The sequence below is a fragment of the Charadrius vociferus genome, unplaced genomic scaffold (assembly GCF_000708025.1).
Source record: "Charadrius vociferus isolate BGI_N301 unplaced genomic scaffold, ASM70802v2 scaffold136, whole genome shotgun sequence".
Lineage (NCBI taxonomy): Eukaryota > Metazoa > Chordata > Aves > Charadriiformes > Charadriidae > Charadrius > Charadrius vociferus.
In genome coordinates this window covers 446,628-468,924 of record NW_009648960.1, presented here as the reverse complement: position 1 = coordinate 468,924, position 22,297 = coordinate 446,628, and the positions used below count along the sequence as shown (strand labels likewise).

Below are 22,297 nucleotides of genomic sequence, written 5' to 3'. Positions count from 1 at the left end.
ACTGTGACACTTTTCCTTTCAACCAGGTAGGTGGAACCAGCAGCCTCTTCTGACCCCGAGCTAACAGTGGTTTTAAAGAGAAGAAGGAATCTTTCAACTTGTTTAGCCTGCAATGAAGTAGGTTAAAACAATAGATGAGCTTCACCTCCCTTGTCTTTCACTCCTCAGCATCAACATAAATGTCTTTCAGCAGCAAACCTTTCATGTCAGATAGGCTGTGACGACTGAGGCTGAAGGTTTCCCAACAAGTGACCTTGGCCTCGGTTGAAAGTAAGTCTCTGAAGATTCGGTCTAGATTTTATTAATTTCTGCCCTCCTGTTTCTCAGGTGTACAGCAATCGGCCTGTACTGTATCTCCTACGAAGCAGTGAATGAAGTTACCGATGATCAGTGGAATTACAACCAGAGTGTGTTTTGACACTGAATAGGTGATAACCTCTGAGACACTTGCAGTACACTTAAATCAAAACAAGCATTTGGCATTACAGACAACAAATATGGTCACATACTGTTGATTTATTTTTCTTTTTTTTAAGTTCTCACACAGAGAAAAGAAAACACAGCTAGATATTTTGTTCATTTTTGTTTCATTGTTAACATTCACTATGACCTGCTGCTTTTTTTTTTTTTTTTTTTTAAAAAGAAATTTTTACCTACAAAGCAGCCACAGCAGAGCATAGCTGGATCAGGCAAGGCCTACAACTCTTCCGACATAATCCACAAAATAAGGATGCAGATACTTCTCAAACCACACTCCTAAAATCTCACTAAAAGCAAGCCTGTTAAACTCCAGATGTAGTGACGATTAGCAAAGCAAAACTTGGTTTTTCTGTGCAGTATGAAATTCAGCAAAATGGTAGTTGCTGAAATTTCTGAAATGTTTCATGCACAGGAGGACTACACAAATGACATTATGATATACATATTGTGTATGAAGAGAATTCAGGAGCAACCCTAAATGAATTGCACACCTATTTAAAAAAAAAACAAACAGCCTTCCTAGCTATCTGCTTATGCTGCAAACCCTTCCAGTTCCAAATAAATGCTTCTTTTTTTCGTTCAACATTGCAGTCAAAATGCCACTTTTGTATCAATCACACTTTAAATACTGCTGAACATTTCTTTAAAACTATGGAACACTTACTGTCTAAAACTTTGGACACTTAAGAGACCAGAAATAGAAACAAAGCCTGCTCTCACTAAACCATCCATCACAGGATGCACAGAAATACTGCATGACAGATGGAAACACACTCCTCTTCTGTATAACACAGGTCTGTATTTGGGTTTTTTGATTATTTTTTTTTTATTTTCGAGGGGAAAAAGCTTAAGATATCTCTTATCACTTTAAGGAGAGTATAACTGCAAAAAAAAACTGGGCATGGAAATAATCAAGGAACAACTGATTACTACTACAACTGGAATTACCGAGTTATCTCCAGACACTCTGTTATTGCTTTACTGCATGTGGGGAAGCCCCTGCCCCAAGCGAGTGTGCTCAGCCCCCACGTGCATCGTGGCAGCAGCAGCATCCCAGCGCAGGCTACACACACAGGCAGGGAGCTGGGATGGGCTTTGCAGCCAGCATGGGGCTAGACTGATGAACACCTTCTAAACGACCTAGCTTAAATTAACTCTGATATATCCACACATAGGCCACAGGAACACGATGAAGACTTTTCCCTAATGCTTTATTTCATTTCCACATGTTCACCCATCTCACAGTATCAAAAACCTGCCTTCTTACTGAAATAAAAAACACTTTTCCAAGAACGCCTCCATATCTACTCCTACTACATAGTCAGTTGTAATTAATGATAGTTGATTTATAGGGGCAAGGTAAAATAACGAGGATGACAAGATTACCAGGAATAACTTTTGTAGAGTTCCCACAGGGCCAACATCTATTTGCCTCTACAGCCACAGTAATCTTAATTATCCTGTAACAGACTGGAAAGAGCTTTAACTTGAAGAAGTTTTGGTGGCAGCTTAGCTCTCTGCATTACTTCAAGCAACACAATCCATACAGGGACCTTGACATCTAATAGATTTGATTCCAAAGGTTACAAACTCTTTAATAGGGGAGTAGTTTTGCCCTTGCTGCAGCTGCAGGTCAAGATATTAGATTTCACATCTTCCCTGTGCAGAAAAGGGAACGACAATGCTGCGACTTTTTGTGCTGGAAAGGTTTCTGAACATGCTGTCCTCTGACAATGTCAGTAGGTTTCTTCCAGACCGCAAAAAGGAGAGGGAAGAAAAAAAAAAAAAAAAAAAAAAGACCAACTAAAAAGACATTCCTCCATCATGATGCTTAATTCAATACATTGTAAATAAGTATTAGCATTAACAATGTCAACTCCATCTGGCAAATGAAGAATCTACTCTCCCACAAACACTATAGCTCATTGCTTGCATCTGTTTCATTGAACAGGCCTCAGAGGTGTTTCCACTAAATTTCCAAAATTCCCAATTCACTCTTTTTTTTTTTTTTTTTTTAATACATGGTTAGAGAAATTTCATTTTTTTAGTTCAGTCTGGCCACAGCACACTCACTAGAACTACGCACCTAAGGAAACGTATATTGAAATTGTCTGGAGAAGACTATGCACAAAGCTTGTATGTGCATGCTGCGTACAAGCATGTTTAAATCATTTCAGTATATAATGCCAGCAGGTAAATCATGGGCACGCTGGAGAGATTAGACTAAGGAAAGCCTAGGGTAAGAAGCTGCAGGTAAAACGCACACCTTTTTTTCATGCATCATATACTGCACATTCAGTTAACAGCTGTATTGCTTCCAATTTACACAAAATATCCAATTTACAGGTATCATACACATTCTGGAGACAGATACCAAGAACCGCACTTCCCTAACTCTCTCTGTCATTCTGGGTTTGGGATGGTTGAAAAGGGCCAAGAAGTCTCAGGAATAAACTGACAGATCCCTTAGCTTTTTTGTCCTATTCTCCTGGACTCAAGTCCCCACGCAGCTGAGAAACCAGACGAAAGCAGTGGAATTTTTGCTTATTGCTAAAAGTACAAGTGAGATGTCTGACTACACCCTGTTTTTCCATCCACAGAGAACTAGTAAACATATTTTAATTTTAAACTTAACTATAGCTCATCTTCAACGCTCCCTGAGATTCGGAACTGAAGAATTACTTCAGTGTTACAAAACACGCACGTGAAGAACAAAAGCTTTTGAAATACTTTTACCAGTTCACCCCAGGAAAATTAAAAAAAACCAAACCCACAACCAATTTCTCAGTAAACTGGGGTTCATCCTTAGCTACAAGGCAGAAAGCGTACACCTAGAGTTGGGGGCTAGAAAAGCAGAGGGAAAAGCAATTACATTACAAGGGTCAGAGAACAAATATATTTGTGGTACGAAAACAGTCCTAAAAAGTAACATAAAAGGTCCTTCCTCATCCTTCAAAAGTTCTTCAGAAACCAGCAATGAAGAAGGTGGAACACAGATCTGCAGACAAAACAAGAGTTTGGAAAGTCTACCAAGTCGCTAATGACATTTATTACTCTCTCAGCAATTCCTGTTTCTCAGCTCCATCTGCATGAATGGGAACACAGAGCTACGCTTGTTTTGCCTATGCTGCTGAGAAACAAGACAAATTAACAGTGCTCTGTCTGCAGCTGCCTTGCATCTCCCTGACCGAAGGAGCCGATTCACCCATCTACCCGGACACAGTCAGACCAGCCCTACAGCAGACCGCAGCGTTGGCCCCATTGGCCAGAGCTTAGTCAATGAAACACTTGCAGAGCACAGATGATCTAGATTTGATGCTGAAAGACAGCCATACCTTGAGTTTTCTATAGCTCCTAAAATCTCAGAGATGGATTGACGGCAGGCAGGTTCAAGCTGGCATAGCCATGAAGTTTTAGAACTGCCTAACAAGAGTAAGAAAAATAAACACTGGGAAAAGATCTTTCTGCGAAGAGTATTTCCAAGAAAGCTTTTTAATTCTTCTACTTGTTTTCAAGCTGAAAAACCTTCCTATTATCACTAGTTGTTCCACTAACTGCAGCAGCACAAGGGTACCAAAACAGTCTGGGCTCTGACCAGCTATTCTTCTCTTTGAAACACAGCACTGTATAATCCTGCTCTGAGCAAGTTTAGACAGCATGGTGGGAAAAACACTGCTGGTTGCTGGCACCTTGCCTAATGTAAGCATTCCTGCTGTTACCCTCAAAAACAGTAAGAATTTTTTTCAGTGACAAGTTCTGTACAGAGAACTAAAAAACTTCTCTCTGGGTTTCATTGCACTGCAAAAATTTCACAAGAATCTGATTTTCCAAAATAGGAATTGAATTATAATTTTCATCCAACTGCAGCACAGTTGCTTTAGTATTTTTGTTGCTGCAACCATTGTCTCAGAAAACCATAGAAAGATAAACCAAGTAAGATGAAAGAATCAATCCCAGAAAGAGAGGGCTGTGCAAGTGCAGACAGTGTGGAGAAAGAAGAATCAGCATGACCTTTATGGAAGGGCATAGAAGAGATGAGCATCAGTCCTTGGAATTAGTGAATCACCCTGGGCTCGCTAGTGTCCATCATTGTGGTATCTGAATACTTGGGCAGAGGTCACTGATCAAAGCAGGCACGTTCAAGGAGGAAAAAAAGACAGCAAAGTGCAGTAAAAATGCTAGAGTTTGCTGAAGATCAGATTTAAATCTCATTGAACACCTAAGCTTTGCTACAGACAAAAATGAAGGAACCCAGAATTTCTGTATGAAAGCTGACACTTGAAATGTGCCTGGACCTGGACTGGAGGCATTACAAAATCCAGAATTACCTAAATCATTTAACTCTGATCCATTGTAACTGTCTGAGAATAGCTACTGCAGGAGGATCCTCCTCCTCCTTTTCACAGTGAGCTCAGGATTTCCAGAAGGAAGGAAGATATGGTTCTCCCACAATTATCACCACCATCTTCTGTAGCCCACTTTCAGCAGGTGACCCGCGGTATCTCAAACACTTGATCAAAGTTGACAAGGCAAAGCATGCATCTCAGAACATCTTCCTCTTACTGTTTAATTTGGGTTTGTGGTCTTCAAAACTGCAGTAATCCTCTGAGGGTTTAGATCTATGCTTATGGCAAGTGTGGAGGAAGAAAAATCAAAAAGGACATCGTTGGACAGATTTGTAGCCAAGTGCTGAGGAACAAGGAAATAAGCCTTTTCCTGAGGAAACGCTGAATTATTGAACTGAAAACCGCTTTGAATTGCAAGACAGATACAAAAATGCTACATTTAACTACTTGGAGAAAAACCCGTAACAGCCTGAAGCACCTCAGACACGTACCTCACTAGCAGCAGACTGGCTTGTGACATAGGTTGTCCCAGGACTGAAGTTATTCCCATCATTCAGCATGACAGCAAGCTCAGAGAGATGAACACTACCTGTGTGGTCAAGCATGCATGCTTTATGCATACCAAATGTAATTTCTGGCTTGCACCAACACAAATACCAGAAATCACAGACAAAGGTTGCAAGTGCCGACATACCAGGATTTGGAAAAGCAACCCCTAGCCTTCGTTAGTCTTTTTAGAAAATAATTAATGGCAGCCTGCAATCACTATTACTTTTTCTAAGATGCCATTCTTCTAAAGGGCAGGGAACTCAAGCACGCTTCATTGCTTTCTCCTTCAGCTACTGCTGACAGACGAGGTTCACTGTCCTACCCGTCAGCCATCTCCTCCCAACCTTGCTAAGGATTCAAGGGCCAGTGAGATTAGTTGTCTGCTAACAGATGTCCAGAGTTCCTCTCTCACATGGCAAGAATGCTGCGTAGAAATTTTATTTTTGTGGCTAATCACTGTTTTTTACGGGGTTGTGCTTTAAAAGAGATGTTATAAATATAAAGAATTTAACGACCACTGCGGGCCACCCAAGACTGTGAGCTCCAAGCCAGAAAAGAGTGCCCATCTCAGAAGACATGTAAGAAGAGGCAGGTCAAAAAAAGCTGATGGGCTAATGTAGAGACACAAAGACTATAAAAGCAAGTGCTGGCACTCACTACTACTTTTGAGGCATACTGCATTACTTAATTGCTGCTTGTCAGCCAGTTCTTGCCCTTCTGGAAGCATATTTATCCCATTTATATGGGGGCAAAATTTTCTTGAGTTATCACAAAGGATTTCAGACTAGCATGTTATGATGCTGGAAGACAAGGAGAAAAGCAAGAGAAAACAGAGAAGGATAAAGGAGCACATACACCCCGCTCCAATCAGAACAGGGATTTCAGGGGCAAGATACACAAAACTGCAGATCCCCCATTGCTCGCTGCAGGTCAGAAGTCTGTGCCTGCAGACCAGGACCACACAGGCTCCAGCTCCAGTGACTTGTGAAAATAATCTCCCCAGGAGAAAGAAAACATACACGTATTAACCACTTAGAAAGAGACTTTCAAAGGCTCTTGATATCCAGCTGGTCTTGATTCATATTGACTTCAACAAAATAATCTTGGACCAATGGTGAGCAGTCTGAAAAATCCCCTCTATAACTTGCCATTGAGGTATGAAAATAAGTGGTGTAAAAGGGATTGTTAAAAAAAAAAAGATGACAAATTAAAAATGAAAGGTTAAAATAAAATTTGGCTTCAGGCCATAAACTAGGGGGAAACTAACACTAAAGATAGTTAAATGACTGGAAGGAGAACGCAACAGGAGGTATTATGAAAAAAAGCTGATAGCTTTTAAGAAAGGATTTGTATAGATAGCTGGAGAAATAAATTCCGTATGTGATAGAAGTGCAATTGAGAAATTAAATAAATGGAAAATAAGGATGACTAAGTAGTAGTTAACATGCCCCTTCTCAGTTGTATACTATTATCACATCTATTTTTAATGTCTCTTCAGCTGTCTGCAATTGTCATGTTTTTTTCAGAACTTGTTCCAATGCTCTTTGATACTGAATTAGCTGTTTTTTACCCTCCAATGCTTACAACCGCATCTTTTTCTTACTCAACACTCCCCTTCTCTGACAATGTTATTCCATTGTCTCCGTTTTTCATCTCTCCTTATATGTTGACTCCCCAGTTTCTGAGCCTTCCAACTACCCTTGTTCGTCTTTTTTCTGGAGCTCTTTTGGTTGAATCCTAGCATGTTTCTTTTCTTCTTTTCTAAAGATATAAGCATGTTTTATATCATATCTGGCTACAGTACACATTGTTACCCCTTCAGAAGGGCATTGAACAGCTATAGCAGTGTTCGTGTCGGAAAGAGTAAGCTAAACTAAGGGAAAAAAGAAAGTTCTTTTTGGCTTTTGCTTTCTGGTTCTTAAAAAAGAACCCAAACATTTAAACTCTCCCCTTTTCCTTTTTATCGTTAAATAACACAATCTTTCCATGAGCAGCTGAATATTCAAACAATAACAGGCATCAGAAGCATTCGTGATTCTAGAGCTCAGGATGTGTTGAAGGAGAAGTGGTAACACGAGATTTAATAATACTGAAAAAATACAAAAGTTCTAACGTGATGTATGGGCTACTGAGGGAACCTGACTTTTTCTTTCTTTTTAACCTTACAAGTATGCCTGTTCCTTAACTTTATAGCCAATGATGCTCCATATTAACTTGGGGGCACTTTTTAATTTATTAAAAAAAAAAAACCAGTTCTAAACATGTTTCAGACAATCAAATTCACCATTGTTTGATGCCTCAGATCATTCAGCTTTATCATTAAAAGTTCAGTCTTTAATTTCTCTACTTTAGTACAATTCTCTTTATCTTCTGTATGCAAAGCCAGTGGTGTAGTTGAATTGTAATTAACGATGCTCTTTGGAACCTTACTTTCAAAATTCAGGCTTCTACCACACAATAAGCTTACCTTCAGCTGTGCCCGAGATACCATCAGCTTTGAAATTGCTCGTGCTTTTCTTCCTGCGGTGTTTCTTTCTGTTGGCGTGAGGTGAAGGAGGTGGATCGAGTTTGGGGCTTGTCGTACTGGATATACTTGGGCTTGAACACACAGAATCTCCTAATCCAGTATCTGCAGTTGGGGGGGGGGGGGGGGGGGGGAGGAGGGAGAAGGAAAGAAAAATAAAAATACTGCATAATTTAAATTAATGATTGCCTGAATCCAAGATACAACCCACTGCTGTCTGTTAAGCAGCTGACTTCTTGAGCTTATTGACTTCCAAAGCAGAGCTTCCTAACAGTATCCGTTACTTTTTCAAAAAAGTACAAAAAAGCAACTTGGCTGAAGTTCCGATTCAAGTCCTATTAAATCAACAGGACTCTGAAGCAATTTTAGAAGCAGGCCATCTTGAATGCACTTTATTACTTCCAATTGCTGCTTCTTACAAAGATCTTACTGATCCTCATATTAACTCATGTCATGCTAAGACATTTTAATATGCAATGGAACAGAGATACCCCAACACTGGCTGAATCCTACTGACCTTCCTTAATACAAGAGACAGACACATATAGAAAAGGTGGTGATGGCAATAAAGGTGGGAAAACAAGGTAACAAATGCATGCCTGGTGCAATTAATATTGTGTGATAAAGGGTCACTTACTACCTGCTCCCCATGAAAAAAAAATAATCCCATGTTTCGTGTGTTTCATTTCCCACTGTAGTAGCTATGGTAGCATAACATGCAACAATTTTAAGAACTGCTGACAGAGTAATTTTCTACCCTCTCCCACCAATTAGCTCACTCAACCAAATCAAAATTAAAGGTCGATGACACCCCTCTCTCATAAACAGACCCACAGTCTATTTCTGGTCCATGTAATGGCTCGTAATACGTGAATTTCTTCTCTTTGAGTAGTTCTTCTCTTTTTCAGTTAAGAAATATCTGATACTAATATCTAAGAAAAGTTTAGCAATGAGGATGTATTTGAAATTTCACTCTCCATCTGGGTCCTTTCGCATAGGAAATACTCAAGTAACCTTAAACCAGTATTTTTCCCCAAGGTTGGCAATATGATTTTAGTTTAATTGCAACCAATCTTTTAGTTATGATTAGTGCTAAATGCATTTCTGTTTTGTTGGTTTGGTTTTGATTATAAAATTTAACATAACATCTTACACTTTTCTTTAAGTGCTTGCTATCGTGTAAAGTGAAGCTGTTTCCAGAACCTTGGTTAGATACTGAACTGCACTGAAGATCAATTAATATGTTAGAAAAATATAAAGCCAAAGATTACATAAAAAGTAGCTCTTGATAGTCAAATCCCCATACAACTGCCTATTTGACAAAGAAACCCTTTTTTTTTTTCTTCTCGTAAAGTTTACTTACTAATTACCTGCTAAGCACAGTTACGCTCAAAGTTATTAGTGGGGGATAAATTATGTAGCTAATTGCCCGGCAATAAAGACCAAATCAAACATGAGCTTTATATTAAGGATGTTTGTTCTTTTCCCTCTGTCCACTCTTTTGAAACCAATCATCAAATATTTAACCACAAATGCAATAATGGAAATGTATTTATTGTGTATCTGTGTAGGAGATTTTAAGTATTTGACCCAGAAATGCTCAAAGCGGCTATCCCGCAAGGGTTTGCTGTCTCTCCAGGTGAAGAGGAAGGCAAACCCTGGAGAGAATCCACGCCAGTGCTCAGCATGCTCTTGGCAAAGGGGACACGGGTAGCTTTGGCTCCCTTGACACTGACAGAAGAGAAGCTGCCAAAGAGGATGCCAGCAGTACAGAGGCATGGCCAAGGATGCAAGTTGGTTACTGCTAGCTCTAAATATTTACCTCCAGTTTGAGACTTAAGAAGGTTTGCTATGTTGGGTGCTTAAAAAAATGAAGGAAAAAAAAAACCCAAACCCACAAAACCCCCCTCCTTTGCAGCAATGACATGAAAATTGCCATGGTGAGACAGGCCAGCCACAGAGCCGGGCACCGGCAAGGCAGGGGGCTGGCTGTGGCGGCAAGGTCTGCCACGGGGCACCAAAAATGCACCTAAATGACTTTTGTTTGCTTGCGAAAATCTAGAAAATTCATAAATATAATGGAAAAAAATCCCAGAGAGCACACCAGCCAGGAAGGCTTGCACACATCTAACGCAATTCCTCAAAATGTTTCACTTTTTCCCCTCAGAAAATATGAGGCAAGTGGCACACAGACAGGCCTCATCCTCAGCTTTCACTTTAGAAAGAATTACCCTATTTTACTCAAGGGGAGAAAAAAAAAAACAACAAACCCAAACAGGAAAAAACAGCTCTACTACCCTCTCCCATGCCTCTCAAAAAGCTTGTTTCCAAATATTCGCGATGCTGAAAAGTGTGCCGAAGCGCTCCGGTCCCCAAGGCAGGCGCACAAGGGCTGCGTTTATTGCCACGTGCAACTCCAGCATCAACCACAATGCCCTGGACTCGCAAAATGGTGAAGAAATCACACCCTGATGCAAAACCACAGAAAATATTTTTCAACGAGATCCTTGTTAAAAAAGGTTAAGATAGATCTGTATGCCGACTGCGGCTTAGTCTAATTTCTAGGCTATAAATTGCACCAACAAAACCTGCTCATGAGCTCTGAAAAATGAGGAACGTACAGTTCGACTACTCACGTCGGAGAGCTGAAGAATTAACCTCCCTATGGTAACTCCTCGTGATCCGCAGCCCTTTCCAGGTAATAACCTGCTGTCCTTGGGTCAAACGGCTCCGAAGTGAAGAGCCCGCAGCTTTCCCTCCCCCTCAACCAGAAAAGAAACGTGAGTTGCTCGTAAACGGGTACGGAGCAGATATTGTTGTATTAATGCCCTGTATTCCCAGTTTCGGAGACCACCCTTTGAAGATGGAAGTTATTTAACATTCTCCCGGTTTAAAATATGAGCAATCAAAAGGCGCTAGGCTTACACGCTGTGCTTTCCCATTTCCCACTACTTCTCTTGCCTGACAAGGTATTCTTCAAATTGAAAAGAGGGCTCCTGAAAGCCCGGCTTCGGAAAACTGTAAATGAGTTCAGGCTTCAGCCCACTGAATGCAATTTCATACTCCTGACTGAATACAAATAATGCATTTTATTTTGTATCAATTACCACGCCTGAGAACAGACGACCACTGCTGGCGCTATTAAATATATAAAAAAAAAAAAAGGCAAGGAAAAAGGCATGCCAAATTAAAAAAGCAAGCGCCTCATTACTCCACATCTAAACCAGCTTTGACAGAGGCACTGGAACTCATAAGACGCGTTTCACTGGGTTGGGATGGGCTGTTTTGCAGCCATCCCGCGCATTCAATGTCAGCCATTAGTTCTTCCCAATCGGGCATCAATGTTCAACGCACACCCGAAAAAATATATAATACTAGTAATAATAATAACAATCTGCAGTCTCTCCGAGCTTCAATACTTGAAGTATGAGTCAAAGAAGCAGTTTCACTTTTCACTCGGGAAGCTGACAAGCATGACTAGAGGGGGAATAAAATAACATTCAGTTCGCATAAATATCAAGCGGGCTGCTTGAGACTGATGGGCCAGGAATGTATTCTTAGCCATCATTCTGGCAGACAGGCCCAAGGACACTCATAACTTATTTTACAATCATTTAGTTTCAGCTCAAGTGGAAAACGTGACAACTTATCTCTGCTGACAAGATGCCATATCGAACCTTACAATTAACTCTCCCACGATTATCTGCCCAGCCCATCATTAGCTTTGCAGTTTTTGATTGACGGTACAGGCAGCTTTCCTTGATGATGGTCATCATTTGCAGGGTGTATATCTATATTATACAACATTAAGGACGAAACTCTCCCCTTGCCATGCAGTCAGGGCTGTCCTGACCAGTGCATCCTCTGTTCTGCAACTGCTGGGCCACGTTTCTACGTGATGTACAGCAATACGCTGCTGAAAAATGTCATCTTCTCCTCCAAAACAGAGCATCACTGTGCTCCAGCCTATGCCTGCTGCTGACTGCAATGTACAGGAGCGAGCTAGAGATGCCCATGCCCTCTCCCCGCAAACAGTCAGCCTGACTCCCTGGCCTCTCTCCCCAGAGTCATTATTAACTCCACTCAGCTGTGAGTGAGAGCTGACACAAGCCATGTCCTTGCAGTTTACCTCTGCATGCTCACCGTGCGTTAAGGAAGATGCGGTGAACTTCACATGCATGTTTGGATGCTTTCCGTACCGATGAGAACACGTGTTTCTCATTGAAAGCTGAGTTTCTAGTTTTGCAGGGTCGTGAAATAATGCCAAGCTTATACCAAGGGACAGAGGAACTTCTATGCAAACCAGTATGACACCGTACAGGCACCCATTCCAGAAAAAGTAGTAAAACAGTCAATTCAGAGCATATTGAGGGTAAGTTTACACTTATGCAAGTTATTTGAGACCATTTTAAAATACGCAGTAGCTCACTCCATGCTCAGGAGCAACAAGAGATCCTTGGTAACCAAACCCCTTAAGTTATCAAGAGATGGGATATTAAAAGAACCCACAATCACCGTGCTGTTAGAGCAGTGATATTTCTCTGTAGGTGCATGACACACAGGGTAAGACAAAGGTTCTGCTTGTTCAAGCCTGACCCTCGTTTGCTAGAAATTACAAAACAAAAAAAAAGCCAATGCACCTTTTATTCCAGAAAGTAAGTCCCCTATCTGCCTCTCCCCTAGATGCATTTTGTAATTACAGTCACAATAGAAATTCCTTACAATTATGACAAATTCTGGCAGTAGAAATGAGCGGCAGAAAGGAAGAAGTATGTTGTCTACAACTACAACCCCGAATTATGAGACGGAACATTAAATGAAAAAAGAAACCAACCAATCCTTCTCAGAAGAGTCTCAAGGGCTGTGCTGTTGTACTGCGCTTTACTTGCCATTTGAAACACTTATGTTTGATATCCTCTCACAGTATTATATGATGTTTGTAAAACCTAACATCCTGCACAAGTCCCACTTCTTAACTCTTTATAGGTTTATTATTTGGAAGCTGCATGCGCTCCAGAAATGGATCTCAAAGACGACTCCATCTGTGCCCTCTAAGGACATCATGAGAGCCCTCCTGGATTTGAAAAGGGTAAGAAATCCAATTCAAACCTGGCCTGCGTTTCCTCAGTGCCCCTAGCACAGGGCACAACTGACTTGCATCCCAAACTCCCGGGTGTCTGAGATTTGGATTGAAGCCACTTCTCCTTCACCGCTTCCAGCGCCTGCACAGCAGAGCTGCAGAAGACACCAACACAGGAATCAAGGAAGTACAAAAACTAAGGAACAATGAGCCGGTATGAGTGCCCCAGGCCAGGGTTAGAAGGGCTGGGGGTGCAAAAAGCATGAGGAAAGGAGGCAACATATAAGGTACTGGAATAGCACAGCACAAAGGCTGAGATACAAAAATCTGAGAGCGGAGCTTCAGCTTTGGCCCACGGTTCCTATTCTCTCTCATACACACACAACCCTCTCTCCTGTATAACCATGTGCAGAGGAAACAAGGATATTCTGACCTCTTCTATCTTCGTGTCTTTTGATTTATTTCATATTTTTGTCAAATCACCTATTTACAAAAACTTGAAACAAACTCAACAGGTGACGCTATTCTCCACAGACCAAAGTCGAGCTTGATCTGGTTTACATTTTTCTTGCATCTTCTTGTTAAAATTTTCCAACAGGCTTTCAAAGTGAAATTAGACTTTTTTGTCAAGCCCAGCTCCCCAATGCGGCCTTATTCTCAAGTAGCTGGAGATTGATTAATTTGGGTTTTTGATTTGCCGAAGTGACAAGAAGTCAGACGTTACAAAAGCGGGACCAGTGAATGGGATCAATTAAAGAGCAGAAGCAGCAACACAATTAATAGCACCAGGTTCAAGGGGAAAAAGAAAGCGCTGATGACGAAAACAACAGCAACAAAACCCAAGGAAGGCTGATTCCAAAGAGGGTGTTTCAGAACTTTTACTATGCCATTAGTGTTGAAATGAAATAAGGCAAAGATGTCAGTAGCTGGTGGACTGAATAATAAAAAAATAGCTGGACACTTTCATCTTCTACACATGTGTTTTAAATAGAGGTGAGAAAAGCAATCCTTTTATTTAAGCAGGGGAAGCAATAGACTAAAACCATCTGTAGTTGTATTTCAGACCTATTTCCCCGAGCTGAGATTTTTCTGGCTGTGAAATCCAATGCTCTACAGCTTCCCTTTACAGCTATTACCATAAATGTTCTATCAAGTTCTTTATATTCCTCCTCTGCCTCAAACCGAAGTTAAAGGGATGCTGCAATTGCACAATGACTGCAGAAGGCTGGAGTCAGGCACGGATGTACAGGACTGACATTAAAATCCTGTCAAAACTGCAGCTTGGCAGAAGTCTGCGGATGATAATAAACACTCATGAGTGGGGGAGAAGGGGTAGCATGAGAGTACAGCCTACAGAAAAAAAGGCAGATACTTTTACAGTACACGGAGCTCATACCTTTGGTAGGAATTAGGTGCATCCGGTCATCGTTTAGCTGAATTCAGCTTGGACACTCAAGCTATCGAGGGCTTAAATTAACCTGCTGCACTGAACGAAATTAAAAGGAAGCTCTGAGCCGAACTGGGGGATGGAGATGAAAGAGCCTCAGGAGTATTCTCTTTCCACGGCGCCTACCATTTTTCCAGCCTTGTGCCTAGAGCCTGTAAATCACAAAGCTATCCTGTCATGTACAGAAAGCCCCACTGAATGCCCAAGTTAATGCCTCCTTTCCTCTAATAGCAATTTCAATTAAGTAAGAAAAACAAAGCTTCCTTCTTGACAAAAAAAGATCTTCCTGCTTTTGGAGGGTCTGGCTTTTGATACGTGGTAGCATGCCTCAAGCAAAGCAGACCTGAAGGCATATTTGGCTTGACAGGATCGTTTCCACTCGGCAGCCTAATAAGCCACTTTATGACAAGTGAGGGACATCATCCACAGACTTGTAAGAAAAAGTCAGTCTCATGACAGCAAAGCACAGTTATCGGAGGGACCATCTTCAATAGTTTCAAAGACAGTAAGACTCTTGTTACAATCTCCCTAACCTAAAGGAAAGGCAAAGTTACCTCTAGCTCATTTCCTACTGGCAAGCAATGTCTGGCCATCTTAAAGGAAGCATGAAAGCAAAAATGCTTTCCACTAAACCCCCCACTAAAGTACATTGCTCACTACATTTTTCCCTCCTAAGGAGCAACGTATTACAGCGCTAGCAAAACACCATCCTGCTCCCTAAAAATAGAAGTATTGCTAGCAAGAAAAGAAGCAACCCTATCCTGTTAACTCCCTTTCAAAGCCACCTTATGAAGTAAGCTCCTTGTATCACAGAAGGAATTTACCACCTGACACCATCTATTCCTAAGTGACCCTCCTGTGTTGCCGGTCAGGTGACAAGCATCAGCAGTAACGACTAACTGTATTTTAGCGGAACAGCAAGCCTCAGATCACGAACCAGGAACGACATGCTAGTTTTTCCTCTGCACATCTTGCCAAAAGCAGGTTCAGGTCAGGGGCAGAGATATTATAAACCACTTCCCAGGTTAACATCGTTTACTAATTTATCTTATCCCGCATTACACAGATGCATCTTTGTGTTTGCCTCCTTTGTACTGTATGCTGAATATGCCCTGTGGAAAGATCAAGAATGACAATTTGTTTGGCTATGCAAGGACAACAAACTAGAAAGAGATGCAAGTCTTAGATATTGCAAGATGCCACCATATCCCCAGGCAAATTAACTTCATTAATAGATCTACAGTCTAGATGTATAAGGGATATCTCTAATTCTTCCAGCATAATGTTTTCACTGGGCAGCATCAGATCTGTTGAGAAGATGTGATTCTTAATGGTATCACCCTGAATTGCTACAAACTGGGTGTATGACGCTATAGGCATTGCTTGTCCTGGCCATCAACTGTATACAAAATGGAGAGGTGAGGAATTATTACGAAAGGCAGCTGTTTATGTGGATTAATTTCAGGTAACTAGTTCTTAGTCACCCCATGAGGGAGAAAGAAGATGGACGGTCCTTTTGAAGACAAACTGTACAGCTGTGGAATGGTTTCAGTGCAGTATCTCCTGGTTCGATTCCAGGTCATGTGCTGGTTAGTCTACTTGCCACTTTTGAAGCCAGGTAGATAATCAGACACCTCAAGAATAGGTACCATCTGCAACACACTGTACCTAGTGAGCCCATCAAGACCATCCCAAGTAATGGTGATTTGCATAAAAATAAAACACTTGGAGCATCACTAAAGAATACATCTTGAATGAACAAGCCACACCATGATCAAGTACACACAACATTGTGTGACAAATACTATTTTATATCCTTGGTCAAAATGATATGCATAATAAAGTCACCTCAATTATACAGAGAAGGTAATCTAACAATCAGCATTGTCTTCTAATTGCAAAAAAACCCTCATTTAACAATATTTTGCTTTGAAACAGAGCCTTGAGGTCTCGAGGCACTTGGAAAATAATGAACCCATGCCTTACTGTATCATTTCCTACTAAAATATTTACCTTGTATTTCAAGATAGGCAAAATAAGACAGAAAGGAAGAAATGACTCTCTTCAAAGAAATGCTCAGAGCCAGAAAGAGAGCTCTACTCTTGTACTTTAACCTTCAGTCTGTATAACCTGTGGATAACTTCAAGCATCAAACCCACTCACTGGTAATTGAGAAGAGGTTAGGAAACTCTCCACTATCAGTCCACAAGACTTCAGTGACAAGCCCTAACATCAGTGTTTTGGAAAAAAAAAAATAATCAAGAGACTTTCACTATTAACATTTTGCAATTAAAGCTGTATAGCAAATAGGCAGTTAATTGCATCACACTAGGTAGGAAAAGGCTGAGGCTTTCCTGGTAACATATGCCACGAGCACCAGTGTCAGAAAGGGAAAGAAATAATGGAAGCAACAGCAAAGATACTCTTAATCAAAGGCAAACCTGAACATTTTCCTATTGCAGAAACCTATACCTGAAAAGTAAAGCCCAACATAAAGCTATGTCTTTGCTACCTTTTATAGGTGTCAGATGACATACCGTCATTGAAAAACTTTATGGTTTTAATTCTTAAATTTAATCAAACACCTCTCTAGCTCTTACCAGCTCTTCTAAGGGTTTAGACAACCCAAGTCAGGGCCCCTCTTTTGCCCTTACAAAATCCATGCATCAGAAAAGCCGCTTGCCTAGAGCAACTTGTGAACTGGATACTCCTCATCGACCTGGACCGTGGGTGGCACACATGATCGCTGAATTAAGGGATGATATCAACTGTAACAAACGAAGGGCCCAGAGACTTGAAAGGAGGTGCCCTTCCACCTGCAGGAAGGCCAGGTCTCTGTGCTTCAGCTGTCCCGCAACAATCAGCAGGTTGTGAAGGAGTTGTGTATCGGATTTAACACAGAGGCTTCTTTCACTCCTTGAACTGTATATGCTGTGAAGAAGCTTTGAAGCGTTGGATTCCATAGGTAACATATACACAACATCCCTGTCCCCCACGCTCTGTGATCTGGACTGGAAAGAAACTGAGCCTGCAAACAGACATGCTTGATGAGACAACTGCTCTCATGTTAATTGGAACAGAAACTTCATTAAGCCAGAGAAGAAATAAAAGCATCATGTGTTTCTTGCAGACACTTCATCCAGATCCTGGCAAAACAAAGCACTGTGCTTCTGGACATACATTAAACAAGAAATCTAGTTATTACAAGCATCTATTTGAAGTACCAAAGTATGGACATAAAAAGAAGAAATTCTGAAATCAGGAATTACTCCAATGGTAGCTATACATTAGCTTTTACTTTCTCAACTTTATGTTTAAAACTTTAGTAAACTTTATCTAAATTTAAAATTTATATTATTATTATTATCTAAATTTAGATAGAAAGATTAAGAAAAATACAAGTGTACTGATCTGGGAAGTTTACTGATTTCCCTGCTTAAGTCTTACTTATAAGGTCCTTAAATATGGAGCACATTTGGCTTATTAAATTTTTAAGTCATGGTATTTGAATTAGCAGAGTTTATAGTGTGTCACACTTTGCTCTTGCAGTATTATGTCTTTCCTGTATGTTTACTTAAGAACGTGCCTCTCAATTTATATTATTCTCTGTAAACAAGATTTTGTTTTTCAAAGTTCATAAACTCCTGTAGGATACTGTGTGAATACGGCTCATATACTTATTTCCTTGCAATTGTAATTTATCAAGATACATACAGGCATCCTCACATCAAATACAACTCTTAAGCTTTAAATAGCTAGTGCCAAAAGATTCTTCCTTCTGCTGCTGCTAAGTGCAGTCGATGTGCTGATTTCTTGGCCACTATTTAAGCATTTAAAGACCACAGGTCACATTTATTCCTGAGATACCAGGAAAAACAATCACACTTGATCCTCTATCTCAAACTACCTGGTGACAGATCAGCCAAGAAACATCACAGCAAAACTCACTCCTAACTGCAGCCATTTAAGATTAAAGCAATCTTAAAATACAAACATACAAAAAAAACCCCAACAAAACAACCAAACCCCCCAAACACACAAAACCAAACCACGCCACAAACCCCTTTGAACAATTAAACTATCTCTTTATACAAATGAGATTACAGGATGGCCTCTCTGATAAAGAATTCACTTTGTACAGGGCTGCAATCACCTTCAATATTAACCTTCCATTCTGACAGATGCTAATATAGAAAGAGAACAGTATATATTTTACAGACTTCAAAGTTCAGTATCTGTCAAACGTCAAGCACCTGAGCTACAGAGAACCAGCTTGCAGCTGAAGTGAGACAAGGAGACAGCTGTGGAGATATATACATATTTATATAAAAAACCACAACCTGAAGTTGAAAGTGCCCCTGTTTCTAGTGATATCGGTGCTGGGCATCCACCTTCCTTACTTGACAAGTACTGACTCTCTGCAGTGGTTAAATATCACGAGTGGTGTACTGCAACACACTAACCCTGCACCTGAAAGGTCAGGAACGGGAGCCTCTCCCAGACATGAGCTTGAAGACCTGATTCATTCATTATTCTCACTATCCTGTCAGGATAAAGTTTATGCTCCATAATAAAAATAAAGTGCTTTGGTCTGAGGTTTTTTTTCCCTTTTCTCACGAGTGGGGACAAATTGAGAAGGTGTGACAACTAAACCCAGCTACAGACAGAAAAAGCACTGATTTATTGAACATTGCTAGACAATCAAGTCAGATTAATCAACATCAGTAACCAGAAAAAGAAATATTTCCCTATTATAAGGAGCATGCCAGACACTTTCCCGTTTCGGTTTAAATTTTAAGCAAAACTAAACGCAAAATACGCATTTAGGCATCCATAAGTAAACGTCGGGAAAGACCAAAGTTTTATAGTTCCACTCAAAAAGTTAATTTAGTCACATAAACAATTTACTGACAAACATTTGGCATTTCAGACTGAACAAGATTAAGATGAGCATGAGGTTGCCGGTGTCAAATTATCTGAAGATGAAAACTCACATGTCTCGCCATTTTGGAATCAAGTGTAGGATTTAATTGCTGAATGCAACAATTCTTTATATTTTAATGGGGGGAGGGAGGGGGCAGAAAGAAAACAATCTTAAACAAGAAAAGCAGATGGGTTTCTGGAGAACTGTAGAATTGTAAAAATCCATATGATATAGCCTGGGATTTAAACAGCAGGGCTAAGTAAATACAGAAGTACTTAGCTGAAAGCCAGCAAAGTTGTGCAGAAATGCCTGTGTACCAAATATCCGCCTAAAACCATCATCATGACACAGCTCAGTTTAAGCCTCAAAGGTTTATTGGTACCACCACCCCCCCCCCGAACTGTTTCTGGACACAGAAACAGAAGAACTGCTTTCATATCTTTCATTCTTTAAACTCGTCATGAAGCAATGTATTCCTTGATGGATGTGAAGTCCAGTGGGACCAAATGGCAATGGCTCATCTACAGTTTGATGCTCACTGATGTTCGCCCACAGTGTGGATGACCTGTGAAAGGCATACTGGAAGCAGTAAGCACGCTAGCAGCGTTTGAATCCCTATTGCATGGAGGCAGGAGATTGAAGAGGTTTTGCCCATTGATTACTTTTTTTTTTTAGCATGGCGCGTTGGGCAGAATTTCAGGAACACTGCAGTGCTCTTCTTCTGTGTGACAGGACAGGTTTTCCCCCCATCTTTTTGGCAACAAACACATACCCAGAGAACACAAGGTAAGCACTTGTATTTTGTGAATGCGGTAGGAACCTCCTCAAGAAAGGTAACCTTAAACTTTCCCATTCAACTGAGATTCTTATGGTCTACAAAATGGACTGGGTAAGCGTTGGGTCCTACTACTTCTGGATGCTAACACATTCCTACAAGAACCACAGACAGAATGCACCATTCAGTTTAACACTCTGAAACCCTTTTCAGAGAACTTAACTGTATGCCAACATCATTTCGGAGAAAAAAGTTCAGTGAAAAAACAAATGGGACTTCTGCCCACATCTCAGAAACTTCACGTTTCTTCTCCCCATGTGGCTTCAAGCTCAGGTAGGGCACAGGCAACATGATGCTTTCCTGACTAACGCTCAAGCTGTCAGACAATAATTGGACTTCCTCGCTGACCTACTCTTTCTAGCTGAGCATTGAAATGATATGGCTTCCTCCTCCTTTAAAATGTTCTAGAAACCAGTATGAAACACCACCACTTCTAGGGTCTTATTTAAATATCAGACTGTCTTTGGTATCCTCCTCTTCACCTTGCTGCAATGGAAAAACAATGAATGACACAACTGTGAGAATAATAATACAGAACATGTAGCTGCAAATGTCTTGTCTCAACCTCAGGTACTTTAGGTGATGATCCAGCAGGAAATACGCAATGCTCAGAGAGAATGAAATTTGCACAAGTGTAAACTGCCAAAATTAACAGTCTAAATGAGGTGGTGCTGGCAGATTGCTTGGGATTGATTGCACTAGTGGAATTAATTGTGAAAATACAATAACAATATTATTCCTGTCCTTTTTCTCAAGAAAGAGGAACAGCAACTCATAATTTGCGTTGAAACCAAGGTTGAAATTCAAGATCAATTTATTATTATAAGGAACTTATTTGTCATCCAACGCACAGCAACCACTCTGCTCTGCATGCCTTACATTATTTTGGGGAGCTGTAGGTTGCAAAACTGCATTTCCCCCCGTATAAGTTAAAATCAATCTGAAATGTGAAGTTCTGCAGGGTAGTTCTTGCCACAAGGAAGGTGCCACAGCAATTCTAAGAAAATAGCAGTTTCCTATACCCTTCCTTGACTGAGTAAAGGCACAGACACTACACTGGTGGGAGTCCAGCTAGCTAGGCCATTGTTGCACAGGATTTTTTAATATTTCTTGTTAACTGGGCTACTTCAGCTAAGAGCTGGTCAAAAATGACAACCAAATTTTAATACTAAATGTTTCTGAGTATGTAACCTCATGCTGAAAGGGGATGATTTTCCAGAAATTACTAAAAAGTAGTACTTCATAACCCAAGTTTCCCCAAGGCATGTTAGGCTGTTCAGAAAGCAAAGGCAATAATAAGTTGCTGTTAGCAGAGTTTACCCTGACAAAGTTTCCCTCCTGAAGTATTTGCCAGAAAAAACTTGCCTGTTGATCACAAAAGGGTGTGAAAAGCACACAAATATTCCCTTTTCCTATTTGCACATATACTGTCTTATACATGGCAAATTTTACAGTATTAAATATTATTAACTGCAGGAAACCCCTGAGTAGCTCTAGAGCAGCTAGAACAAAAGAAGAAAATTACTTTAAATTTGGCTTTCAGTAATTATTTCCTTATTTAAAAAGGAGGAAAGAGCTCTTCCAACCTAAACCATCTATATACACTTAGCACAAGTAATTCTGAAATTCTGTAAATCTATTTGAAATGATATAATTTATCCTAGTCAAGAACTTGCCTATTGAATTTGAACAACTCTAAATGATGTTTTTTGGTTCACTTTTGAAATGGAAGTGTTATGACTGTCAGAAGCAAGCTGAACCATTTTCTTTTTTCAATGTACAGCACAAGATTCCATCATTTAATCATTCCAAGTGCTTACGATCAGAAAAGTAAGGCAAGTTGTAAGGTCTGCATTACTGTAAACACTCCAATGACCTCTCATACCCCATGGCACACTAAGAATTCAATTTCACATTAATAAACCCTAACACCAAACTGTTAGAAACTCAGAAGACACCAGGTATTACAACTTACATAAATTACAGTCAAGATCAAATGGTCCGTATAAGCAATTGTACAGTGATAAAGCCTAAGTGGATGATATTTAAACAGATATTTGATTTACTGCAGAATTTTACATCATGCTAGAATTCAAATGACAATTTACAGGT

At 40.3% G+C, this 22,297-nt stretch overlaps 1 protein-coding gene across 1 annotated transcript in view; it reads right to left on the bottom strand.

The window, feature by feature from the left end:
* AGAP1 (ArfGAP with GTPase domain, ankyrin repeat and PH domain 1) overlaps positions 1-22,297 on the bottom strand; it is a 264,182-nt gene that overhangs the window by 81,290 nt on the left and 160,595 nt on the right. Inside the window, exon 12 of the mRNA XM_009887562.1 lies at positions 7,843-8,004. Coding sequence (XP_009885864.1) covers positions 7,843-8,004 — 162 coding nt within the window. The remainder of the gene's footprint in view (positions 1-7,842; positions 8,005-22,297) is intronic.